This window comes from Oculina patagonica, chromosome 3, assembly GCF_052425735.1.
Source record: "Oculina patagonica isolate OP01 chromosome 3, crgOcupat, whole genome shotgun sequence".
Lineage (NCBI taxonomy): Eukaryota > Metazoa > Cnidaria > Anthozoa > Scleractinia > Oculinidae > Oculina > Oculina patagonica.
In genome coordinates, this window is record NC_135760.1 from 9,488,262 (window position 1) to 9,509,133 (window position 20,872).

Genomic DNA, 20,872 nt, shown 5'->3' on the forward strand with positions numbered 1-20,872 from the left:
GAAAAAGGCCTCCTGAGAGAAAAAACAAAAACAAAATCTTCACGTGCAAAAATACAAACTTGTACATGACCTCTAGGCCAATATGCAAAATTCAAGTGAATACCCAGATCACCTTTGGTCTTATCGTGTGCCCTTTTGTGCTTTTTTCAGACAACCTTTCTCTAATTAGCTGTAACTATACAGACAAATGCAAACTCTCCAGGGATGACAAGTAACTTCAAAAAGACACGTTTCAGTTAGCATTAACAAACCTGTTAAAATATCCAGCTTGATCTGAGAGAAAGTGGACAGCACAGTTTGATACATGACGCATGCCTTCAAGATGACGTCAGACTGCGAACTGGATAAACTGGACTGACCGGATCTGGAGCGACCTCTACTTATACGAGACCACGGCTTCTTATTACCTGGCACAAGATAAACAAGTGGAAAAACGATGTTCCTTAAGTCTTCATCTTCGCCAAGGTTAGCCATCCTCACTTTCTTATGCGTTTTTTTTTGTTAATCGAGTATTGATTCACAAACTCAAGCTATTATCGATGGGTTGTCTTTGATCTAGGTATTTTTATAAGCTTCCCGAAATTTCACCTAAAATCGATGAAGGCGAGTCTTACTAAGGGGGCAGTATCATGAGAAGTCCTCCTTAAAGTGTTTGACTATGCTAGAACTGTGAGGGTGCACTGACTGGTCAACAAGATAGCCCTTGAGCAACAAAAAAGGTATATTGATTCTCCACAATGTAAACAAGCTGTAATCAATGATTTTTAAGTGATTCTCTTCCAAGTAACACTGTCAAACTTGATCAAGTTTTAGGCCACTTCTTTCCTATCAGTCCGTAGCCACACCACTTTTTGACTATTTTTAAGACAAGTGCAGGACGTTTTAGCAAGGCCAGGCAACTATTAGTGGATTTCTAATTAATAGAACTCTTCCACTGGATAGTCAAGAAGCACTTAATGTTGGTGAGACTGCCCCTTTTCTCTTGCGTTACTGACAAACCTTTTTCCTCTTTGTTTTTTGTCTCATTGTTTTCAGACTCGCTGAGGATCAACAGATCTTCAAACAGCAAATTCACTACTTTCCGTCTCCACAAAGACTGTAGCTGCTTTCTAACATGCGGAATGGAATTGTTTAATCTGAAAACAGAACGGAAGAAGAAGGATAAATGATATTTTAATAAGTTAATGATCATGATGTTTTTTCAGCTAGACTACAAGCAGTCCATTTTCTTAGTCCGTCGAACGTGAAGCCCTAAAAAAAGCAGGATTGGAAAGATGGCCGCTGGAAATCTGGGGGCTAGACGCGCGTCTAGCTTCCAGATTTTCAAGTGTTTTCTTCGCTTCAAGAAAGAGAGAATGCTCGTAGTCTATTTTTAGTGAGCTTATTTTCCAAGTTCGTACATTGGCACCATGTTAACTTGTTTCAAAGCCCCCTCAACTCACAGACCACCCACTCACTCTTCATCGCCCACGAGCAGCGCTATGAACGGGATTAGCCAGGGCCGTACCTAGAATTTTTTGTCTGCATGGGCAAACTCCGTTTTTAGTTTTTTTTTCTTTAGTTTTCCTGGCAGGGGCAACTGCCCCCCACCCCCTGCCTCCCCACTATGTACGGCCCTGTTAGCGGGTAGCACAAAGAACGGTGAGTAGGAAAAATGGCGAGGGGGCTACTGAAAAGGAGGCCTTGACCTAGCAACAGGATGCGTTATGACTCACCTGTCATCTGTGGGTTGTTTAAACCATCCTAATATAGGATGCCAGTTGGTTAGATTCGACTGTTTCTTGGCTACGTATGATTGGCAGTAATTGAGCAATTTTGTTACCACTTCCTAAAAGAAAAACAAATGGAAGACCTAAGTTGCTACTCAAGTCTTGGTATAAAATGAAATTAGTGTATTGTATCAAAATTTTCCGTCAGGGGAAGTTTAAAGAAGCGCCATTTGCGGAAACCTTTATTGAAGTTCCTACATCTAGAGTTTTCAATTCTTATAGTCCAATGAGAAAATAGCAAGAGCACCTAGATTACAAAGCAGCTTCTCATGAAAAATGCAGAAAGAGAATTCTGCAAGACGGGTTTCCTGAATATAAGTAATTGTTCCCTGGATTGTTTTGTACTTACCACAAAATCTGTTAACTTCTCTTTAAAAACCTAAAAGAGAAATCGATAACAAACACAAAGGAGATATCATCATATTAAGCATAGTTCAACAATGCAATTGGCCATGAACAAAAGTGATACTAAAAGGCTTAATGTGTTTGATTCATTGATTTGTATTATTTGCATTTGCGTGATTGGCTACAAATTATTTCATTATAATGGTTTTGATTTCATGATAGTTATTGGCAAATTCAAAAACTCATTAATAATTCATAAGCCCATCAACCTATCAACTGGTCGATAATACGTCACGTGGATCGACTTTATATTGATAAAACCTCTTTCTTATTAGTATGCGGTGTTTTATCAGATATAAAGTCACTGCACGTGATTTATGAATATTAATTAACAATACATCAACTGAAACAACAAATGGTGGTGAATATTTAATGTTCTTTACACACGCAGTACATTTACTTTTGTACAAAATTAATAGTACAGTTGTTAAATACAGATCCAGAAAAATTCTGTACCTTTCACCATTCTCTTTGCACACTTCTTCGGCAAATTTAATCTGCCAAAAGTTCAATGACTCAGCCGTCGTACTGGTTATGTCAGTGTCCAAGCATTGCACTTTAGAGTTGTCAGTTCTGAAGGCGCAAGGCTCGATTGCTGGACTTCGGTTTTTCCTACCATTCTGCCATTCTCGAAAAATTTTCAAGGACCACTTTGTCGCTGCCTATGTTGACTTTGGGGTAGCACTTTCTAATAATTTCCTCTCTTCCTCGGCATTTTTAGGCTTCCGAAAAGCCCTGGAAGTGGACGCCATGTCCTCTTCGTTCAGTTCAAAACACGTGTGAGATTTGATTTTCTTGCATACTTATTTTCTACGTAATATTTTTTTCGTATGCTAATTTCCAACGCCTCAGAGGCATCGATGATATGAACTCTATTGGGACACGCTTATTTAGGAATGTCTTTGAAGCCGTTCAATAAACTCGCAGATCGTGCTTCATCAAGTCTAAAACACTCGGCTGCGCCTCGTGTTTTAAACTTGATAAAGCACTCCTGCTTGTTTATTAAACATTACATAACAACATACTCTAATAAAAAATATTATGAACCGGTTTTATCTTTATGCCACACCCACCTCTTCATCTAGTTGAGAGAGTTCCAACAAGTTGGCTGTGAAAAAAAGAATTTGGTTTAATATGGCAGCTAATATCAGCAAATTATCATTTTATTGTACATGTAGTTACTGTCGATCAGTAACACTATTACATGGTGAATGCTTGTGATATTGAACTATTGACAGGCTGCTACTGCTACTACTGCTACTACTGCTGCTGCTCCTGCCGTTGCTGCTGCTATTGGTCAGGGTAAAGTGAAACTTTAATAATCCAGATGTGCAGTTTATCAAGCCTTGTCAATCATCACTCAAGACCTTTCTCTGTATTCCTGATTGTTCAGTTTCCTATTTTGTCTCATTACATTTTGTAATGAATGCAAATAGCAGAGTTTCAATCATGCCAATCAGGCCCGTAGGGAGGTGGGTGTGATGATCCGCACCCCTCCCCCCCCCCCCCCCACGAGCCTTGGAAGTCCGCTCATTGTGAAAAAAAAATATTAATTAAAATAAATGAATAAAGGGAAATGGTATTTCTGTACTTCGACTATTTACATTCAATATGGTCCTTTGGGTTGAAGGCCCACCATTTGTAGACTTGTGTGGTATATTTTGGATGAAATTGTGTGATTCTAGGTTAAAGGAAACTGAAGAAGGTTGGAGCTTGCCACAGTGCTAAAAGATCAACAAACCGGCTCTGGCTGATTAATGTAATTACCATTTGACACTGAAATGAAGAAAGCTATCTTATTCCTGTCTTCCTTCTATGTACTGCTGTCATTGTAAACTAAATTAATTGTAAATTACATTTTCGATGTTCCGTTTTGAAAAATATGATTTGAATTTAAAAATGTACCAGAATTATTGTTGTTGTTACCTTCACTTTTACCTGCCTTAAAACGCACGAAATGCTGTCTCAGATAACCTTTTTTTTTTTCAAAATTTCCTGGGGAAGGATACCCCAGACCCCCTACATAATCGAACCGGCGCCCTCAAACGCACCCCCCCACCCCCTACCATGCAAAATCCTGGTTACGGGCCTGTCAATCTCTTTTAGCCCATACAAAGTTGAACTGACATGCCAAGTAAAAAGTCCTGAACCCTTCCCTAAGACCGTCATTAACTAAAGCCTTTTATGAAGTGTATCCTACACCAAGGGTACAGGGTGATAAAGCCCACAGCATTTGCCAAAAAGCATCAAGGACTTTTTCTTGGCATGTTTTTCACCAAGCAACAAAACTCACCTAAAAGACAAAGTGTGTAGCTACATTCTAATGAGTTCAGAACAATTCTACTGTTCTGTTCATGCTGAAGGAATGATAAAACTTTTTTATAGATGTCATGGCTTTTTAGTGGTTTTATACCCTGCAGAGGCAAAAAAAGAAAAGGAAAAGAATGTTCAAAATAAATGTGAAATTTCATTCTTATATAGGCCCACAATATGTGCAAATGACGTACGTACTTCCTCTGCAAGTTATTGTGCGCTTTTACTGCTAGAAAATTAGTGTCTTCATATGTATGTTAAAAGACATTAGAAAATTCTTTTCCTGTGAATTGAAACAAGATGATCTATTTTTCAATCAAGAAAATATTTGGGAGTCTTTTGCACCTTCTGTAGTCAACAATGTTTTCTAGAAAATGTCTCTGGAAACACAACAAGACTTACATCTGGTGCTATTGAGGAAAGGTGCAGGACCAGTCCAGGAACAGAGAGAATGTTTAGTATAAACAAACTGCTGAGATTGTCAGAAAAGTTGCTGAGAATAAGTGGCCTGAAAGAAATTTGATAAGAACAATGTAAATAATTACCCCAGAAATAAATAAATTTAAATATCTATTAATAGTAATTTAATATAAATAGCCAACTGGCCAACAAGTTCCTTTTCGATTTATAATATTTGTTTCACTATTTACAGTGTCCTCAATATGCACAGCCATGCTAAATACATTGACTTTCATTGGCACATTTGAAAAATCAGCTTTAAAAGCTAGCTGCTGATTGGTGTTCTTAGAAAACTACAATTTCTAATTTCTTAATACACTTAGTAGGGTAAGATGTCTTCAAGCACCTTATTTTGCCCACAACTGTGTCCGCTCACAGCAAACAAACTACTCTGACTAGTGATTGCATATTAGTTTTAGTGCTACATGAAGGAAAAACGTTTTACCTCAGAGCCAAAGTGATGACAGCCATAAAGGAAGCTGACTTGAGAGAAGGTTCACTACAGGCCAATCCACTCATCAACAATGCCTTTCAAACAAGACAAATTATATTCTTAAACAATTTCCTTTCCAAGACTCCCTTGGAGAAGGTCTCACAAAGGGATGGGGACTTATTAGGAGGGAGCTCAATAGAAGAAACACACATTGCGATTGGTTGGAACTGTGCATTTAGCACTAAATTAAAATATGTCATTTTTTCTGATTACTTTCAAATTGACGGAAACCTCAAAATAATAGTTTTCTAACAAAGAAAACAACAAAGGAGTAATAAAAACTAGAAAATAACCAAGAATGGTTTCAAATGACAAAGATTAAAGACAGATTTGAATGATAAACTTGAAAAAATTGGTTCGCGATGTACCAGTACCTCCTTAAAGATGATTTCCAGTCCGTACTGCACAGACTCAGGGTTTGTTTTCATTTTTGTTTTGAATTCGTTGAAACGTTACACTTCGGTGATAGTGTACATGAAGTTTTTTAGTTCGCCATTACGGATCGTTTCGTTCAAGAATTCACGATGAGCTAAAACGTCCGTTTGAAATACCGTCAAGCTTCTTTTACTCATTATTATTGTTTTGCAAGGATATCTGGCGTTAATAATAAAGAAAAAGGTAAGTTTTGTCCCGGAATTTTTATTTTAATTTGCTAGTAAACATTCTTCTGTTTGTAAAACAACATTTTATTGACCATTTTTTAATGTAAGATCTTATTTCGAATACAGAATTTTAATTAGTTTTCAAAAAGTAGTTTTTAATTGGTAATTCGTTTCTTATATATTATCGTATATCGTAGGTTTTTTAATGTGTATCTTAGATTTTTTTTTTAATACTTGTAAATAGGAGGGCCACGAGTTTGTTAGCTTTATAGCTATTAAGTGCTACCCTCTATAAATAAAGACGTTACTTACTTACTTACTTACTTACTTACTTACTTACTTACTTACTTACTTACTTACTTACTTACTTACTTACTTACTTACTTACTTACTTACTTACTTACTAGACTCACAAACATTGCAGGCGGAGATTGCGCAGTACAGACTGGAAATCATCTTTAAACATGGCCATTTTAAATATTTTATCAAAGTGTGCCACTTGATGTTTCAACCAGCCTCACTGGTCATTTTTAGAGCAAGGTTGTTCACTTTGACAAACAGTTTTGTTTTTTTGTGTTTTGTGTGAAAAATAAATTTAAATTTTTTGTTCAGACAAATTTAATCTGCCTGATCAAACTTTTTCAATGCATGCATTATTAATTTTTACTATGAATATACCTAAGGAAACTAAAAATTATTTTTTATTAATTTTGTTGTATACCTTTAATGATGGGTATAATCCTTTAGTGTTCAAATATCCCAGAACGTTTGCACAGAGTTGTTGTAAGCTTGGCCGTAGAGCCTCTCCTAGAAAGGTAGATTGAAGTAGAGATGGAAGATGATGGCATTAAAAAAGTGATCTATCACAAATGATCACCGTATGCAATAAAATGCAAAGAGGAATAACAGGCAGGTATTGTAGAGCAGTACTTTAACATTTAGACCAGAGCCAACGGAAAGTTGATCAAGCCAAAACGACATAGAGAAGGACCACAAAGAACGAACAAGTCAGCTTTGGATGGAAATCTTGGAATGCCTATTGACTGGCTTTTTACTGGTCAATTACACAGGGTACTCAGACAAGCAGTGAGACCCCTGTGGTCAGTAATTGCTTTAGAATCTCACCTCCTTTTATGCTGAAAATTTTCCAGTTTCCACAGTCAGTGAAAATAATAAGCTGCAAAACATAATTCAAACATCTGAAATGTCATAACTAAAGACCATTTGTCCTATAGTGATGGGTAGCAAATACAGTAAACACCCGCGTGTAAGAACCTAGTGGTTTAAGAACCTGCTGGCAGAAATTTGCCATTTTAATACCCCAAAATATAAGAACCTGTTTAGCCAAGCAAATTTCAGCAGGTTCTTATATGTGGGTTATAGAAAATTTTTATGAACATTTTTAACAGAACATCCCAAACTGTATTTACAAATAAAGAAAAGACAGATTCACATAGACTGTAATTGTCTTCTTTGGACCTTGCATGAGGCTTGAAGCAATACAGTTATGAATAAATGCTGCATAATGAAGGACCAAACCCATTATTTTTTTTTCTTCTCGTACAATCAAAAACTATGGCTCCTCCTTAGAAATTGAGAACCTTATTAAGAACCTACTTAGCCTAAATTACCAATAACTACCCCCAAATACAAGAACCTATTTTGCCAAACTTAGAAAATTGTAGGTTCTTACACGCGGGTGTTTACTGTACTGCAGTTTAGGTTTCAAAGATAGCTTACCATGTTTAAATAAATGCTGATCTTTTTTGCCTCAGTGGAAACACTAGGCTGCAAAAAAGGGGAAAATATACAGTTTATTTTACTGTTCTTATTTATCTTCTTTTACTTGATGGCAAATGAATAAAAAAAGATATTATCATGAATAGTGTGCTAACCTTGAGTTTTTGAAGTAGTTTACAGCAAATAAGTAATAAATGTTTCAGCTGCTGCAGCCAAAGGAGAAGGAGGTCTTGTGATAGCACAACTGACACGTACCACAGCTGAATGAAAATAAAAAAGAACATTCGAAAGAAATAATAGTAGTTTTTCAGTGGCAATTGAAATTTAGAACCACATAATTCTTACATCAAGTTCCTTTCTAAGTTATGTGTAGTAAATGAAACTAAAATTATTATTAAATGTGTTTAACAACATACATGCAGTTCTTGTATGTAGACAGGGTTCGTACTCTTTGGAGCTTTTGAAGTTTCATGACTCTCCATGACCTTTTCCACGACTTTTCAAAGTTTTCAATCTGTGACCTAAATTTGACTATTTTTCTTGGAAATTTTCAAAAATAAGCTTGACTTTGGGTATGCGTTTACCCTTTTCTTCATAAAAAATAATCTGCCTAATTTATTTTGTACAATCAATAGCATTTTCCAGGACTTTCCAGGTTTTCCATGACCTGTACGAACCCTGTGTAGAACATGGTTGGAATTCACACTTTAAATTTATCTGTAAGTTGACGTTATTATGCAGTTAGTTCGATTTTTCAAGCCTCCTGAAAACTCAAACCAAATGTCATTTCCCTTCCCTTAGTCAAACACTAACTTTACCCTCAATGTTTGAACTACCTGATTTGTGAACAAATTAATTTTTGCATTTCCCTTGGAGGTTAAAAAAAATCAGGATTTGGCTGTATAAGTGGCATAATGGCAATATCTCTTCCTTTATTTTAAGCAATTTTTGCAGACCAAAATAATGTACATAACATACCTTGGGTTCATTTTGTGCATCCATGCTACCAAGTATAAGTCTGCACAGTGACTCAAACCTCTAAACACAAAATATAAAAGCACTGTGAGTTTCCGTAAGTATAATTATATTATATACAAGTTTTGAAATTTTCATATTAAACAAAAGAAACACAAAATGAACAATTTTAATGACTGTAGCTTTTTAGGGAGACATGGATGTAATTGTACCTTTTCATCCTCTTTTAACTGGAAAATGAAAAGAAATTTTCTAACAAGATGAAAGACTTCAATCGCTGTAGAAAAAACAAAAACAGAAAAAAAAAACAATGAAAAAAGATGGTTGTGAAAAGGGAGTGGGGTATAAATTCCATTTCCCAGTTCATTTGTTGCCTAAATCCCATTTTTTTTTTCATTTCAATCAGTGCATTGGCCACTATAAGCAACATTTACCTTTTATTTTTTATTTATACCAGTTTTAAAAAATTTTGCCATCCAATAACACTTGCACTTATTGTTTTTTTGTTTTATTCTTTCTACACCCTTCATCCACACTTCCCCTGGAAGGGTTGTTTTGTTAGATCCCCTTCCCTCCCTTCCCTTCCACCCCTGGCCTCTGGAAATTCAAGTTTACCTTCAAACTTTTCTTTAACGTCTTGACCTCTGAAACTGCCCTCCCTAACAAAATTTCCCGTACATATCCATAGGGTGAGTGTATGTGTTGTGGTTTAATTTTATCTCTGGTTTAAAATTTTTCAAACCAGTTTGATTTTTATTTCCCTTTGTTTCAGATTATGATAATGGATGTGAGACAATAGAAAATAAAAATCAAACTGGTTTGAAAAATTTTAAACCAAATATAAAATTAAACCACAACATATGCAAATATGGTGGTTAAATTCTAACCTGATGGATAGGTACAATCTGTTATTTTCCTCTGTTTTATATTCATTTTAATGACATATTACCATACACCAGCTCAAAAGAAAATACCAAGTTATACTAAGGGTAAAATTGAACCACATCAGAAAATTTCTGTATCCATGTAATGTACATATTAAGTCAAACCTGGAGGTTTCTTAGCTCCACTCTGTTCAATAAACCGGTCAAATTCATTCCTGCAGAGGTAAAAGGAAAATTATGCATTAGTGTATACCTGCCAGCTTTTTCTGGGTCAAAGGCATGAGATTTTTCTTGTCAAAACTCTGAGATTTCAGGGAAAGTATCGTCATTTACTCATTTAACATGGATATCTCGTTTCTCACATTGGTTTGAGTTTAGATATTTTGGGAAAAAGTGTTGGTTATGGTTGTAATAACTCACATTTTTCAACTAGGCGTGAGAAATTGGTTCGTAAGCGTGAGTTGGCGTGAGATCGAAGTTTTCAACTCGCAGGCCTGAGACTCACGCCTAAGGCGTGAGAGTTGGCAGGTATATTAGTTTAAAAAAACTTGAAATTTTGATTACTTCAATAATCATTCCATCAATGATGTTTGCTTTAGGTTCTGAGTTTCATCTTCCTCTTGCTTTTTTAAAAAATTTTTAGAATGTTTTTTTTTTTTCAGAAATGCCTCATTATACAAACAGACACAGACACTTTATAGACACTGATTAAATCTAAGTTTATCAATAAATTTTATAGACACTTCTTTCGTGAAAACACTTATCCTTATTCTATTGAATGACTCTTTGAACACTAAAAACATTTTGGGTAATGTACAGTTTCTATCTTGCACTATTGGGGTGTCTTAATGTTGTGTTGTTTTTTATGATGACGATGATGATGATGATGATGATGATAATGAGATGTTAATGACGACAGTTTCTAGAAATTTGATTGAATACCCTGTACCTTATTTCATTTCTTAGTCTTGCAATACAGAGGAATCGTCTCACCCATGCCTAAACAATTCAAATTAAGCAGAAACAGAATAAATTTATTAGATAAAGCATTGACAGAAATTGTCCCAGAAACAATTATTGTTATAACGAATGTTGATGTCTTTAGATATGGAATTAAATAATTTTTCAAAAGTTTCAACACGAAAAGATTTTATCCTCGATCAAATAAATAAATCTGAGATAAATCTCAGTATCAATGCTTGTTTATTTTCATCAAATGGTCAAACTTCATATCACCTGTATACAAATCGCAGCTTTCTCTCTCTCCTTCTCTTCAGCTCGCTGTTGGCGGGCAGCCTGCACTTTTCCAACAAACTCTGCATTTTTCTTTTTATCATTACTACTAAACATTATGATTAAAAACTCAGCTAATTTGTTGCAAACACGGAAGAAAATTCGGTGCTGTCAACCTTTCTCCGCCATTTTTGTCCCCATCCTTGGTAGCCGCGTCAATGCAATGAAAGAGGACACTACATGATTGTTACACTAAGAACTACCTCTTGTTGGGTTGAAAATATCGCGGGCTCATTGTTAGTAGCTTGGAAACGAAATATGGCGGATTGACGGGCGAAAAAACACAGAGTTGGAAAATGCCTTCACAAGACGAGGTAGGCTCGATTTAGCTTTATTTTGCAATGTTAGGAATTGATTTGATAGCGTGCTTAACATTTCTTTTCGTTTGATCCGCCAGGGGAAGAAATTCAAGCCCAAAGTCCTTATCTGGTAAGTTATATTTTAGCAAGCAACGCTGTTGTTCGATAAAAGTCAATTTATTTTTCCCTGTTTAAACTACTACAATGATGCTAATCTTTATTTCAGGACTGACTTGACTCTAGACAATGTAGTAGATATTCAGAGAAGTGAAACTCCCGAAGATGTGCAAAGGTGAGTTGAATTAATAGTTACAAACATTTGTAAATAAATTAATAATCAAAGATTTAGGATTAGAAATTAAAATGGTATGCATTTTTTAAGCCTAATGCAAAGCATAGGGGAGAGAACATTGGAAAGATTCGAAAGTCTACATGAATATAACCCCAAGCTGCAGGTGATGGATTCCATGCACTTTTTAACTCTCTCCAACTTTTTTTTATGTTTGCATCAAGCTTAATGTAAAATTAATGTAAACAAGATGTAATACAGATCAATACAAGATGTGGATTGTGGATCAGACAGTGTTGTGCAATCATATGTAGTAATACAACAACCAATGTGACACATGGAATTTGTCGTGATTTTTTAAACCATTTATTATTTAATAATTAATAAAATAATTTTTTTTCACTTTCATGTAGCTTATTAGCTGATATTCTCCACTTGAAAGATTGGAAAGATGATCCCAGGCAGGGCATATTAGTGGATCTATATTTTTATACTTTACAATATCCTTTATGATAAATGTAGACTTGTACTTTGTAATTTTTGATGGAATGCTTGATCCGTGAATCAAATCATAAGGAGTTACACCAGGAACAGTAAGTATCTTATAATTCTCCCCAGAATGTCTTATACAAAATTAATTAAAACAAGTACACTGTAGTAAAAGAGTGGCCTGAAGAGGTAAAATGGAAACTGAGATTTGGGCAAATTTTCACTGGGAAAATGGGAATTATTTTCACTGGGACTGGGAATTATTAACACAAAACAATAGAACCGGGACTGGTATTTGGGATAATTTGGGAAAACAATAGGCTGGGAAATTTGATTTGGGCAAAATGTGGGTTGGAAAATGAGATACCCTCTACCCCCCTTTTAAAATCTTGTAAAAGTAACAAATAAATTAAAATTGTCTTTCTATCATCAAATTCTCCCTACTACACAAAGTAAAAAAATCAAAATATATATAAAATACCCGGTACGTAGAATTGATAAAATCCTTCGATATTTGTGTTGATTTGAGTTTTGCTTCAAGGGAATAATAATACGTAGTGCTCCTAGCAAATAACATTGCATGGATTAATTTTTTACAGGAGGCACATGTATCTTCAGTGTAGCTAAACATGCCAACTGTCATATTTTCTTCATACTGCTCTGAGAGAACATCATTTTTTTTAAAACATTATTTCTTTTAACTTTGTAAATGAAATGGCTCCTTTTAAAGTATCTTCCTTGACTTACTTTATGTTTGGCAAAGACAATGGATTTACAACAGAACAGATGTCCGCTTGGTTCTCTATTATCAAGTCTGTACATGAGATGGCTGTAGGTGTGTAATTTATAAACTATCGTAAAAAGTCTTAAAAGCCCCAAAAAGGAGGGGCTTTATTCTCTTCTGTCCTTTTGTGAAGTGGTTTAATGGATAGATCTAAAATCGGATATAGAATAAATCGGAACAAGAATAAATGAGCGTCAAAGGCACAATCCCTAAAGTCCCATTTTCTGGGTTGTTTGAGTCATTCAGACAGGATATTGGCCAGTTCCATTCTCCTCGGATGAAGCCTTGGAAATTGGCAGAAAATTTTGATTATGTATTATCAAAAAATATAGATTAAAGAACACATTCTAAAACAAATGTTGTCAACAGATACACCATATGGGAATGTGGAACCCGTTTTTGAGTACTTCAAGGAACTACTTCTTTGCCATTCTGTAAAGGTCAGGCTCACTAAATAAATACTAACTTTAAGTACAATTCCATAAAAGTCTTATGTACATGCATATTTTTGAAAGAATATTTTTAAATTTTTTGGAAGAACTATTGTTTACAATCTTTTAAGGCCCAGTATATAACCCACCTGTTAGACAGTGGTTTGGAAATCTGATCTTAATTAGCATAGATCTTTATGATCTTATTTCTCCATTTACTCCTTAGCTTTAGTTTCAATTGAGAAGATATATCAAACACACAAGAAGAGTGTTCCAACACATTTTCAAACACCTTAAAGTTCGCAAAAAATACTGCGCTCCACATCATATTTTAAACTCTCTTCTCACACAAAGTTTTCGACAGTTTTCTAAAGTAGCGGGACATAGTTATCAAAGTACAGGACGTAACGTTTTCTTGGCGGCGCAAGACGCCTTGCGCACGCCAAAGGCGCAAGTAACTAGGGGGGTCTGGGGGTATGCGCCCCCAGGAAATTTTTAAAAAGAACACTCAGAAACGCCGTTTCCAGCGTTTCTGGACCCAGAAATCGGTTTCCCAGGCAGGGCTGGAGTTTACTCAAGTTCTCTTTAAAAAAAATCCCAAATATTGGTATCAAAGTACCGGACGTGGTATGGGAAACAACCGGACGATACGTCCGGCCTCCGGCCTCAAACGAAAACCCTGCTCACAGTCAGTGTTTAGAAATAATTATGATGAAACCCTCTCTCATATGTTTGAACTGTTACTAACAGCTGATGTTTCTAAAAAAAATTATTGCAGAGACCACCATACAGTGTTGCTCTTTTCTCAGTGGATCAAGTTAAGAAGTTAACCACCTATGCTGTCAACACGTGAGTGTTGATAATTATTAATTTAATTATCTCTCAGTGCTTTCAAGAAGCATGCACCAATGGCCAATGCCTGGGGCTGATGAAAAGCATTGTCCTTTTGGCTAATTTAATTACTTTGCTCAGAGAAGTTGGCTACTTTTTCCCTCAGTTGAATTGGTAGCCAAAAAAAAAATATGATTGAGCCAATGTCCATGGTCAAGTTTTCTTCCTAGGTTTTTACTTGTAGTGCTCCCTTAAAAAAACAAAACAAAAAAAAAAACAAAACAAAAAACAAAACAAAAACAAAACAAAAAAATGACTGAGGTAATTGCCTCGGTATGCCTCAAAGTGGCTACTGCCCTGGGCCAGGTTGTTCGAAAGCCAATTAACACTAACCCAGGATTAAAAGTTTATCTAGGGTTCAATTTCTCGTGTATAAAATTGTTTTTATTGCTTATGTTTTGTGGAGTTTGAGATTACTTGACCTCAAAAATGGAACACAAAAAAATAGAAACAGAAAACCTCACTGAGAAGTTGAAAAACTGAAATCAAAATTCACACTAATCATGGATTAGCTTAATCGGAGTTGAACAACCCGGCCCAGGTTGCCTGCTTTGAACTTTATTGATCAAACCCTGATCACTTACCAGTAAGTTGTTCTAATTTGTTTATTTGTAGTGCATCTAGTTTATCCCCTGGTAATACAATGTATATTTATAAAATTAAAAATAAATTCATGTGGAATTTTGTGTAGCATTACAAATACATGTAGTTATTGAAAGTGACATTTAGTGAATTTCACTCAGTAAGCACATACTTTCTTAACCTCCTTCTGTTAAACTGTGATATAACTGTGCCTTAATGTAATAATTTGCTTTATTCCATTTATACGAAATGTTTTTAATTGTTACCACTGACAGGTATTTTAGACATTTTAAGATGTACAAGTATGCATTTACACCGAAGGTACGTGTCCTGGATTACAATATGATAAATATGTATGTTGTTTGCAAGCATGTGTCTGTGTGTGCTTAATTATGAAACAACTGAAAGATTTTATATGGCAGTGAAGTGTCTTGGATCATTGCTTAACTCAGAAATTAATCTTTATGTCAAAAATGTTTTCTTCCGTCAATAAACTCACAACTTGATTCTAAACAAAATGGTTTTAATCGGCTAAACTCACTTTTACAGATCAGTGATCTTAACCTTTAGTTATAAAATCTATTTGCTTATTGCTCATTATCTCTGGCAGGTTCGTCTTGATATTAGTTTGGAATATGTTGGATTACCAGTGACTCCAGAACCCTCTGAAGGTAGATTGTACCATTCCTGTTTTCAGCCATGACTAGAATCTTGTGATGTTGTCATTTCTGCATAGATAGTCTTTTGCATCAATTGGTCATGTGACTCTCGCAGTCTTGGTAAAGTCCCTGGCCAAACGATGGTGAGAGCTGATGAGAGTTGACTCTCATCAGAGTTTTCGTCAACTCTCATCAACTATTATCAACCCCGGCCAAACGGGAGAAAACTCTCATCCACTCTCGTGAAAAAGTTAAGCACGCGCAGAGTCAACTAGAGCACACAAGAGTCGATGAGAGTGCATGAAAGTTTCAGGCCAAATGAGTGCCAGGGTGTGAACTCTCATCAACTCTCATCCTCGTTGTTTGAATCCACACCAAGTAATTGGGATAGATCTTTCAAGCAAACCGAGTTGAGAATTATGTCTTTTTTGTATTTTCTTTTAGTTGGTGATGGAGAGGAAGAAGGTGTAGGTGGTAGTGAACAGGTAAAAGAGCACAGTGTTTGTAAAAAGAACACAGATTGCGCAAAGAAACCCAGTTTTCCCCAAATCGTTTTTTCCTCTCGTTTTACGCCTCTAAGCCTCTTGCTCAACAAACTAAGGGAAAAGAGAGACTGTTCTTTCTCTGGAAAGGTCAAGAATGTTTTTGCCATTTTGTCTAGTGCTAAGTCTCGGCTGCTAGTTTCACTATATCATCTGTAAGTTAATAAGCCTTATCCTGTTTTGACAGATTTATGTGATGGGAATGTAAATAACTGTTTATTTTCAAATTTTTGATACTCAAGTGTGCACGGATGTGTATGTTTTTAGAAAGATAAAGGAAAAATTCTCCATAGAACATCAGGTGGTATGAACTGAGTGGGCAGTTTAGTCATATATAATGTAGAGTGTGTTCATGGCGGCCATGTTAGAGGAGTGAAACAATAAAATAATTTTTCTTTGGGAAAAAAGTCATTTTTATGCAAATATCTTTTATTGATTGGACTCCTCCAACATGGCTGCCATGAAAACACTCTTTAGCTCAACTGACCACCTCACACTAATACGTTTTTTCGCACGGGTTTTCTAGGCTCGATTTCCGCCGTTTTCAGTCTCGAGTCCGGTTTTCGGGCTCCGTAAATTCCGGTTATGCCCCCCCCCCCCCCCCCTATGTCCTTATTCCCCAAAGAGCGTTTGGTGATCGAGCCTACGAGGTTTTAAAAACTATTTTGTGCCGAAGTGCAGCGATAACTACCCTTTCGTACAAGAAAACCGTCTGCTACTAAACCATCAAATCAATTCTTACATTTTGCGTTATTTTTATAAAAATAAAACCTGTAGGGTGCTGGTGAAGCCGACAAAACAGACGAGGAGGCAGCAGTACATGAGGAGGAAGGTATTAGATTTGACAATTGATATTTCTTTCTTTTATTCTGATTGCCATATTTTGAGAATTTGCTTTTGGGTATAGTTTCTAGCGTGGTATGGGAGAAACGCGGGGGGGAGCCGCGAGGAAAAAATTTTTTTCCCGCGGGCCCCGCCCCCCCTTTAAACGCGAAAAAAAAAGCCAATCAAGGCTCGTTGATGAATTTCTTTATTCTCTTTACCTCTTTTCTTGAAAATGTGTTGATACATAGGGAGAAAATGGGTGTTGAATACGGGCGTTCAGACAGATCTCAACGATTACGTGCTAACCGGCCTTAAATTCCTAACGTAAGAAGACCATCACCGAGTCGCGAGAAAGTAGCCAAAACATTTGTTTTACGTGTAGGTTAATAATTATATTTTTCTTTTATTTCCTTTCAGACACTCCTGCAGTAAAGGAACTTAAAGCAATCATAAACTCGGCTCTTACTGAACAAGTTCAACAGGTATTAGCCAACGTCTATAGTTTGACTTCTGTTGTTACTAGTACGTTTTATTGGTAATTCAAAGGGACATTAACACGAGAACTATAATCATGAGGGTGCACTCACTGATCAACAAAATAACCTTTAAACAACAAAGAAAGTCATAAATTTATTCTCCAAGATGTAAAATAAACTGCAATCAGTGGTTTTTTAGAAATTTTCTTCCAAGTAAAACTGTCAAACTTGAAAACGTCGGCCCGACTTTTTCAAGTTTTAGGCCACTTCTTTCCTACCACGTAGCCACACCACTTTCTAACAGTTTTTACGACAAGTACAGTACATTTTAGCAACGCCAGGCCACTATTAGTGGATTTCCAATTGATACCAACACCTTCATTGAATTTTAAAATAGCACTTAGCCTGCGTGACCGGCGTTCAAATCCCCTCCTCCTTCCCCTTTGGACCGGAAGTGAGAAAACCGGGAAGTAGCCTAATTTGCATAAAATGCGAGGAAAGGGTATCGGCAGTAGCCAATCAGATTGCAGGGAGTATTTGAATGGACGCAATCAGCACTCAATGTTGGTGACACTGCCTCTCTAAAAATTACCAATTTATATAAGAACCATCGGACGGAAGCGGTAGCCTGTTGACTCCGGAATAAGCATTCCGGGTTTATTAAAGCGCTGACCAGGGCCAGTGTCGGGGCCAGGTTTTCAGTAGCGCTGGCCGTGTTGCGGTTTCTCTCTGCATCCAAGAATGTAAGCAAGGGCCAGTTTACACGGACGGCTTTCTTGGGATACAGCAGGCTTACGACTTGACTTAGGACCATTTAAACCCGCGTGCATCCTGGCCAAATGGAGACGCAAGTAAGCGCAAGTTTTCAACTTGCGTCCACTTGCGTATCCATTTGGCGAGGACTTGCGTGCACTTGCGATGACGTGCGATCACTTTGGTCGAGATCAAATTGTCAACGCAAGTTTTTCACCGTTTGGCCACCCAACGCAAGTCAACGCAAGTCTTGCTGTTTACTTCAAGTACTGAATTGCAGCGCGCACAGTAGCATTGAAATGGCTTTTTTGAAGACTTGCGTGTACTTGCGAGTAAACTTGCGAATCCGTTTGGCCACCCATCGCAAGTCTGTACGCAAGTTTACATGCGACTTATTGCGTCAACTTGCGTTACCGTTTGGCCAGAACTTAAAGATGTGGTAGGTTGGTTTGCACGACGCGATTTCTGTTTGGTAACCGCGGGCGAACTGTAGGCAACCTGACAAATTGCTGGGTGGGGGGGGGGGGGGGGGGGTAACCTGTCATGGAATAGCAACTCATCCGGGGGGTCGCAATGCTCCTTGTCGTTTCATGCTATAAAAACCAGGCTATAAGTTCCGGCGGTGTAACAGGGCTCGAAAATTTTTCTGAAGTCTTTCTAGCTGTGGGCTAGCAGGTATTGTTACTTTACTAACCCAGAGCTTGAGTGTTCTAGCCCAGTGCACATTTGTTATGTGAACCAGTCTTATGCTTAAGTACTCTTCAACGGATCAACGCGAAAATTTGTTGTACCACTAAACAAAGGGCTGGATTTGTCCGCGAAAGATGGATACTTGCTACAAATTTGCAAAACATTACACCTTTTTCCTCGTCATACAACACCCACGGCAACGTTTGTTTTCCACTGTGGAAGAAACAAACGTTTTCGCTGCGTATCATACTTCTTGTTTTCATAAGAAACATCCCTACTAATATTTTAATGCAGATCTTGCCAGTCAATTCAACAACTTGGCTTTTAAGTGGCTTGCTAGCCCACTGGGCTAGCAAAGTACTTTATTCACTAGCCAAAGGAAAATTTTCGCTAGCCCCGGGAGTCGGGCTAGCGGATTTTTCGAGCCCTGTGTAAATTAGTGGTTCAAGCGCAACTTTATCTTTACTTTACCTTCTTAAATATGTCTAACTAACAACTGCATATTTTATTGCGCTTTCAGCTCAAAACCAGCGTGGACCAGCAGATAAAAGCCAAAGATGAAGAAATCGCTAAGAAAATGGGCATTTCTGCTGATGCTCCCGGTCCGCCAAAAAGCCCCAAACCGAAAGGAAAGAAAGGAAAATAGAGTCGTCTCTTGCGACTTCAAAATGATCTTAAAAGAGTTAACCATTGTAATATAACTGTAGCTATGTACTAGGGACATTATTTTATCACTCAGTTGTAACATGCAGTCGTCAAAGTTTGTTTTATGTTGGATCTGTTGTGAAAGAACTCTGTAAATTTGTTGTACCATACACCATTCTTTTTATTAGTTATACGTGATATTTATACGCACTCGATTTAAATCACACGATGCTCTAGACAAAGTGTTATCGTGAAATAAAATTGCATTTAACATTGAATAATTTTTTTGTTTTTTTTTAGTTGAATTTTAATAGATCTCTTTATAAAACACTGCTTAGATGCAAATGAGCCATAATTCACGTAGACAGGGCCGTACCTAGGATTTTTTTCCTGGCGGGGGCAACTGGGGATTTTATAGTTTAGTTTTTCTGTTTTTGTCCTTCAGTTTTCTTAGTTTTTTGTAGTTTTCCTGGCGGAGGCAACTGCCCCCCCCGGCCCCCCTCTGCCCCCCCCCCCCGCTAGGTACGGCCCTGGTAGACCGCTTTCACTAAAAACCTCGTTTTGAATCACTGCTTTTTGAACCAGCCCTAAAATTTAAACGGTATTAAAAGTACAGTGTTATGAAATGAGAAGGGAAAATCTTACGAAGTGGACGAATGGCCATAGCTCTACTATTTCATCTGCTGGATTCGGCAGATTTCCATCCCAAACGCCACGGGAGTCCAGTGCCCTGACTTTCACCAGCTCTCTCTCAGGCAGACATTTTTGTATCAGACCTGACTGAGGACGAGCTGAGACAGACTGCCTTCACAAAATTTTCCTTTCCGTATTTGTTAGTCAGTTGTATCACATGAAAACAATTCTAGCAAATGTTTCAAGACCCTATGCAAAATTGGTTGTCATTTATTTCTTTTGTTTGGTCAAGTTCCTGAAAATGCTGATGGTGACACTTGAAAATAAATGGAGTAAAATGCTAAACTGAGATGTTTCAGTGTTTTTGGTTAAAAGTCTGCAGATTTGTGACTTGTTCATATGGAAAAAGCCACCCTGGCCTGCCTAGCCTCGTTTTCATGTTTTTGGCTATGTACATGTCCCTGTAACTTCCCGTTAGACAAAACTATAGCCTTGAAACTTCATTCATTGATTTACTTTGACTTGATCTTTAAGTTAAAGTGATTTAATTTTGTTGACAAATGATTCTTCTGGGAGCTGAAAGTTAACGGCAGCAATATTTTCATTGGGTTTGTCAAAAACTTTATTACAGAGTTCAGCAGGACAGGCTTTGCCTCAAGATCAGAAATTCAGAAAATAGAAATTCCAGTGTACCGGGACGTGAAATCAAACTATTCTATCAACACCTTTTATAGTGAAATCCACCAGCAACTCGGCCATTATTGGACAATTATAAGTATTGATTGAATTTTGACAATTTCATTCTTGGACTTTAGTCACATTACAAGACTCATTTCCGGTTGAACAGACTTGCGTAAATCAAGCAGAAAACTACTTCACGAAGACATTGAAAAGTTTGTTTCCTAAACGTCGCTACTGGTCGCTTTGGATGTCAGTCGTTTTCCAAATAAC

At 36.9% G+C, this 20,872-nt stretch overlaps 2 protein-coding genes across 2 annotated transcripts in view; one reads left to right on the plus strand and one right to left on the minus strand.

Moving 5' to 3' along the window:
* Nucleotides 1-11,128, minus strand: part of LOC144646393 (ubiquitin-protein ligase E3B-like) — a 195,084-nt gene extending 183,956 nt beyond the window's left edge. Inside the window, exons 1-17 of the mRNA XM_078505958.1 lie at nt 10,877-11,128; nt 10,590-10,639; nt 9,806-9,855; nt 8,969-9,033; nt 8,760-8,819; nt 7,937-8,041; nt 7,782-7,829; nt 7,167-7,218; nt 6,763-6,848; nt 5,392-5,474; nt 4,890-4,995; nt 4,468-4,588; nt 3,248-3,282; nt 2,119-2,148; nt 1,716-1,828; nt 1,000-1,136; nt 252-407 (exon numbers count right to left, since the gene is read on the minus strand). Coding sequence (XP_078362084.1) covers nt 252-407; nt 1,000-1,136; nt 1,716-1,828; nt 2,119-2,148; nt 3,248-3,282; nt 4,468-4,588; nt 4,890-4,995; nt 5,392-5,474; nt 6,763-6,848; nt 7,167-7,218; nt 7,782-7,829; nt 7,937-8,041; nt 8,760-8,819; nt 8,969-9,033; nt 9,806-9,855; nt 10,590-10,639; nt 10,877-10,990 — 1,411 coding nt within the window. The 5' untranslated portion in view covers nt 10,991-11,128. The remainder of the gene's footprint in view (nt 1-251; nt 408-999; nt 1,137-1,715; nt 1,829-2,118; nt 2,149-3,247; nt 3,283-4,467; nt 4,589-4,889; nt 4,996-5,391; nt 5,475-6,762; nt 6,849-7,166; nt 7,219-7,781; nt 7,830-7,936; nt 8,042-8,759; nt 8,820-8,968; nt 9,034-9,805; nt 9,856-10,589; nt 10,640-10,876) is intronic.
* Nucleotides 11,129-11,148: 20 nt separating this feature from the next.
* Nucleotides 11,149-19,569, plus strand: LOC144646454 (cilia- and flagella-associated protein 119-like). The gene is made up of 13 exons (XM_078506050.1): nt 11,149-11,247; nt 11,331-11,362; nt 11,459-11,524; nt 11,935-12,021; nt 12,763-12,845; nt 13,164-13,234; nt 14,004-14,074; nt 14,974-15,019; nt 15,309-15,369; nt 15,802-15,842; nt 16,677-16,731; nt 17,142-17,206; nt 19,164-19,569. The coding sequence occupies exons 1-13, from the start codon at nt 11,230-11,232 to the stop codon at nt 19,287-19,289; spliced, it is 822 nt and encodes a 273-aa protein (XP_078362176.1). The 5' UTR covers nt 11,149-11,229; the 3' UTR covers nt 19,290-19,569.
* Nucleotides 19,570-20,872: the final 1,303 nt, after the last annotated feature.